This window comes from Nannospalax galili, unplaced genomic scaffold (genome assembly GCF_000622305.1).
Source record: "Nannospalax galili isolate Female #2095 unplaced genomic scaffold, S.galili_v1.0 scaffold72, whole genome shotgun sequence".
Taxonomy (NCBI): Eukaryota; Metazoa; Chordata; class Mammalia; order Rodentia; family Spalacidae; genus Nannospalax; species Nannospalax galili.
Genome location: NW_008336933.1, coordinates 6,293,237 through 6,299,236, shown reverse-complemented (window position 1 = coordinate 6,299,236; position 6,000 = coordinate 6,293,237). Strand labels below are relative to the sequence as shown.

Genomic DNA, 6,000 nt, shown 5'->3' with positions numbered 1-6,000 from the left:
AAGCAAGCAGGCAGGCAGGCAGGCAGGCAGGCAGGCAGGCAGGCAGGCAGGCAGGCAGGCAGGCAAGCAAGCAAGCAAGCAAGCAAAGCATACAGTCAGTTCTGCACCAGATATTCTGCTTCTCACATACGGAAATGCTCCTTGTGCCCCAGTAACAAGGTGTCAACACAGGATTCAAGGTCTTCCACACTCACCCAGAGCTATCATTGGGATGTGCAAATCCCAGTTCCACATAAATTTCCCCTATCTTTTGTCTTCACTTGTATCACTTCCTTACCTCACAACAGCCTTCTTCTTAACTTCCAACAACTGAATTCTTACTTGCCAATCAAGGTTAGACTTGAATGTCACCATTCCTAATCACTCCTTTGGCTAAGATCACATAAAGTTCTTTGTAACCTGACCTCAGCTCTTCTTCTAGCCTACATTCTATTAGTTTTAGTAGTTCAGGATTCTTGGACTTTCAGATCTTTGGGTTTAGGAACCGCCTTAAACTTATTAAGTTAAAAAGGTTTTATCCCTAGTGGCATGTAGCAAAGTACAAGATCAAAAAGTATCTGCTGTCTACCTTGGCTGCCGGGCCTACTCCAGTCTTCTGCCTCTACAGCCCTCTCTGAACTATGTGCTGGCATTCCCCCTAAATGGATCTCTCCACCACACCTCTGACTTGCCACTTCCTCAGTGCTCAGCAAGGTCCTGCTTCCCGAGCTAGCCTGCTGGGACCCTGGGACCTTGGGGCCCTGGGGCAGCCTTCCTATCTGTCTTAAATGTCAGGTCTTTCATCATGGCTTATACCATCAAACTGGTGAATTTCCAAACTCTGTACTGAAAATTGAATAGAGGATCTAAATTACAACTCAGGCCCATTCCATTACTATCTATACTGTGACAGACCTGAATTAATGGCAATACATTTCAAAGAAATGGAGACACAGCAGTAAAGCTGGCTGATACACTCGCAAAGAGACATTACTTTTAGAGTGACCAGCATCTCAACTTTCATAAATAGTATGTGTAAGATGTATCTTCATTAGTTTAGAGCAATGGATAAGTTTAAAAATGCTTCATGAAATTTCCAGGTTAAAAACACCAAATTACCTCAGGAACTTAAATTTTTACCCTGTTTTTCCACATATGAGTTTAGTCAGGACACAATTCAAATCAAGCAGAGCACTGCCCAGCTAGGGCTTTGCACCCCGTGACTGTCGATTAAGCACCTGGAAGAAGTTTCCTTTTCAAAAGAAATGTACACAACACAGTGTACGCTTCAGGCTCACAGGCAAGGTTTATGTTTCCAACCTAGTGGGCACTTTTTGCTCCATATAAAAGTCCTATTTTCTCTCTCCTCCATGAGACAAATACTACTTTCAGGGAAAAGATGGAAATGTTGAGGAAAAAAGTTTTATTTGAATTATAAAAACACTAATGGGGGCTGGGAGACGGCTCAGTTGGTAAAGTGCCTGCTGTCAAAGGATGAAGACTTCAGTTGGGATCCCTAGTGTCCAGGTAAAAGCTGGGAGCTGGCATCCATCTGTACTCACAGGAGAGTGGAGGAGGCGGCAGAGACAGGGGATCGCCTAGAGCTCCTTGTCCAACCAGCTGAGCAGATCGAAGAGCTCCAGGTTCAATGAGAGACCATGTCTCAAAAAATGAGGTAGAAGGTGACTGAGGAACATACCTGACATCAACCTCTGGCCCCTAGATACATATATACCCACATGCAGACCAAACACACACACACAGACACACACACACAAGATGGAGCTTAAAGTATTAGCCACATTTAAATCTTTGAAACTCATTGCAACATAGAAAGTGAATTCAGAGAACGTTACTAGCAATAGCAACTACTAATATTATGATAACAGATGCCAGAATTCTGTGCCCTTTGCTTAAATTACTTTTACCTTCCTTCGTTCCTGTTCCCTCTGCTGGAGTCTACAGATGGAGTCATTAGCTGCTTGCACTGAAATAGAACAGACAATGGGTTTTCAACGGACAGCATCTGTTCAAGGAGACATCTGGATTCTTTAAATCTTAATAAACTATTATTAAAAAAATCAAATTCTTTTGGCAGTTGGAGGGGTTGTTTGAATGAGCATATCCCCCATGGGCTTCAGGTATTTGGCCACTTTGTCTCCAGTTGGTGGCGCTGTTTTGGGAGGTTGTAGAAGGTGTGGCTATGCTGGGGCAAGCACATCACTGGGGGCAGACTTAGAGAGTTCTTAAGCCTTGCTGGATCTCAAGTCACTCTCTTGTTTCCTGTACCTGTTTGAAGATGTGAGAGCTTAGTTTCCACTCCTCCTCCAGCTACCTCTGCTGCCACGCCTCCCCACCACAATGGGTTGATTCTTGCCCCTTGGGAACCATAAGCTAAATAAACTCTTCCTTGTTTAAGTTCCCTTGGTCATAGTGTTTCTATCATAGCAACAGAAAAATGACTAATACAGGTGGTTAGAAGGAAAAGAAAGTTTTGTCAATATATTCAGGATGATGTAGCCAAAAAACCCCCACCATTTTGGAGCTTTGAGCCCTCATCAAAGGACACTGAAATCGCCCAGTGACACACACTATATCCACAGCAGGTGGCAAAAGCAAGACCTCAGTGTTCTGTAAAGAAGTGGACCAGATGCCGCTTTCTGACAGCTCTGCCTTTACTGTCTATCTCAGTCCTCTGACCCCTCCTACTCTCCCTCACGCTGCTGTCCTTCAGGCTGTACATCTGTGAGCTTCTGCCTAGAACTCTCCACACTGCTCCTCCTCCCTGCTCTCCACGCTGTGCCTCCTCCCAGCTCTCCACGCTGCTTCTCCTCCCCGGCTCTCCACGCTGCTCCTCCTCCCCGGCTCTCCACGCTGCTCCTCCTCCCCGGCTCTCCACGCTGCTCCTCCCCCCCGTCTCCCCGCTTCCCCAGCCTCCACGCTGCTCCTCCTCCCCGGCTCTCCACGCTGCTCCTCCTCCCCAGCCTCCACGCTGCTCCTCCTCCCCGGCTCTCCACGCTGCTCCTCCTCCCCAGCCTCCACGCTGCTCCTCCTCCCCGGCTCTCCACGATGCTCCTCCTCCCCGGCTCTCCATGCTGCTCCTCCTCCCCGGCTCTCCACACTGCTCCTCCTCCCCAGCCTCCACGCTGCTCCTCCTCCCCGGCTCTCCACGCTGCTCCTCCTCCCCGGCTCTCCACACTGCTCCTCCTCCCCAGCCTCCATGCTGCTCCTCCTCCCCGGCTCTCCACACTGCTCTTGCTTCAGCTTGTCCTTGCTATGGTCACAAAATTCAATTTCTTCGACTATATTCATTAAATTATTTCCATGCCACAAGTACCCAAAATGTTAGTACAGGTTAAGTACAGTACCCCCAATCTCAAAATCTAAAATACTCCAAAATCCTAAATCTTCTGAGTGCTGACGTGATGATTCAAGTGGAAAATCCCATACCAGTCCTCAGGGGATGGGTCTCAGCCAAGCTTCAGTTACACAAAAATAGTTCACAAATTACCCATGGTCTATGTATATGCAGTACACACACACACACACACACACACACACACACACACAAATGAAATATACACGAGTTCTGTGTTTAGGTTCCATTGCCCAAATATTTCATTTAAATATGCAAATATTAAACAAAACAGCCAAAACACTTTTAGTCCCAAATGTTTTGGTTAAGAGATACTCATGCTGGAGCTGTGTGGGAGATAGGCTTGAGTCTAGGGTGATATTGCAACTGTCAGAGTCCAGGAATCCTGGCTCTGTAATCTGAAACCCAGTATGCTAATGAGGCATCCTACCCGCTATTCTGTGATAGGACGTTAAGTCTGTTATGCTAATAGGATGCTAAGTCTGTTATGCTAATAAGGTATCCTACTTGCTGTACTGTGATAGGATGCTAAATCTGTTATGCTAATGAGGTATCCTACTTGCTGTGCTGTGATTGGACCACTACCCCTATATAAGCTTGTGCCTTCCTGCAATAAAGCAGACCTGTGTCACTGAACCTGGTCTCCTGTGTTTGAATGTGGCTCCACAGACACAGTCTCCTCACCAGCCCTGGGGTCCGGGACCAGGCAGAAGCAGCGGCGACAGGAGGCAGCACAGGGCAAGTAGAAGAGCTGTCTCAGTGCCAGGGCAGACAGAAGAGCGGCCTCAGCCCAGGGCAAGCGGAGGAACAGCCTCAACACCTGTGAGAATGAAGGAGTGGCACCCACGAGAACAGAAGAGCGGCTGCCACTGGTGGTGACCATAGGCTGTAGAGATGGCTCAGGAGTTAAGGGCACTGGCTACTCTTACAGAGCACCCAGGTATAAATCCCAGCACCCACATGGCAGCTAACCATCCTTAACCCTAGTTCCAGGGGAACAGACACCTTCTGCTGACCTCTTAGGGCACTGCATGACATGGGTGCACTAACATACCTGCAGACAATACACTCATACACATAAAAATTGTTAAAAAACAGATACTCATGTCTTAATTGAGCAAATGTGTGTCTAAAGCTTTACATGAAAGCCCTCTTCACTTTCACTTTTGACAGATGACAAAACTGAGGCACCTCAGGGTAGGGCTGTCTCTCACTCAGGGAGGCCACATAGGTACGGGAGACAGCATCTCAAATTTGACCTGTCTGACACTAAACACTTGGTTCTTACCATAAATATTACACTCCTCTTTAATTTCATAAATGAAGTCCATTTAATTCCTGAGTTACTCAAATCTTTTTCATCTACCCGCTGTACTGTTACCTGTTATTTCTATTTACAAATAAAGACATTTAATGTGTTGGCTCGCAGTCAGCCATGGCCAGCTGTGACTGATCTCGACCAGATCTTCTTGCTCATCCATCTACTCATGACAGTTACTGAACAGCTGCTACCTGCCAGGTACTGTTCTCACTGTGCTCTTGGTTCCCAGAACCATAGTTCCTCATTCATAAAATGAATACAGCTAACAACAGGACCTCAGGATAGCTATGATCATTCAATGTGGTAGATATGATCATAATGTGGTAGATATGTGTGAAAACAAATTACTTCATCATCACCACCACCATCATCATCATCATCATCATCATTATTTTGTCTTTTTTGAGACAAGACATCATCATTATTTTGTCTTTTTTGAGACAAGAGTCTCCCTGTAGCCCTAGCTGTCCTGGGTAGACCACTAGGTAGATCAGGCTGGCCTCAAACTCACAGAGATCTGCCTGCTTCTGCCTCCCAAGTGCTGGGATTAAAGGTGTGGGCCACCATGCCCAGTTACTTCAACATTATTAATAAAGACCATATAAAAGGACTGGGGTGATGGTTGAGAATGAGGACACTATTTGGATCTCCCAGCACCCCCACAGAACCTGGGCAGGTGTCTATATCCCCAGTGTAGACGGTGGAGTCAGGTGGATCCCTAGAACTCCTTGGCCAGTCAGTCTATCCAAAACTTTAAGCTCCTGGCTCAGTGAGAGACACTGTCTCAAAAGCCAAAACAAAACAAAAAGAGCAAGGAAGACACCTGAAGTTGACCTTTGGCACAGAAATGAGCATAACACACACACAACACAGACACACAGACACACAGACAAAATCATGTATGAGTGATTCCTAGGTGGGTTAACAGTCCTGTGACTCTAACACTTGGGAGGCTGAGGGTCAAGGACAGCCTGGTCTACAAAGTGAATTCCAGCCCAGCCTCGGCCACAGGGGAACCCCTATCCCACAACATACATGAGTCGTTCTCCACACAGAAGAGCTAAGTAGTGTCACTGAGCTACACTATCTACTCTGCTGCCCGTGTGGGAAGGGCTTCCTCTCTTCCTCTCCTCTAGTGCTTTCAATAGTTTCCAAAGCCAGCTCAAGCCTTTCTCATTCCCTTGGGCCCTCCCAACTGTTCTTTCACTGTGAGGACTTCCCTTGAGGATGAGCTTCCTTCAGCAGGTGAACGCCTGTGTGCCACCTGCCCCCTTCTCTCAGGCTGGAAGTCATCTAATTGTCTGACAAATCTGCCTTCCTTCCC

At 47.0% G+C, this 6,000-nt stretch overlaps 1 protein-coding gene across 1 annotated transcript in view; it reads right to left on the bottom strand.

Moving 5' to 3' along the window:
* The window catches only part of Bloc1s5 (biogenesis of lysosomal organelles complex 1 subunit 5), a 37,310-nt gene that overhangs the window by 8,864 nt on the left and 22,446 nt on the right, over positions 1-6,000 (bottom strand). Inside the window, exon 4 of the mRNA XM_008831635.3 lies at positions 1,908-1,966. Within this exon, the coding sequence (XP_008829857.1) occupies positions 1,908-1,966 (59 nt within the window). The remainder of the gene's footprint in view (positions 1-1,907; positions 1,967-6,000) is intronic.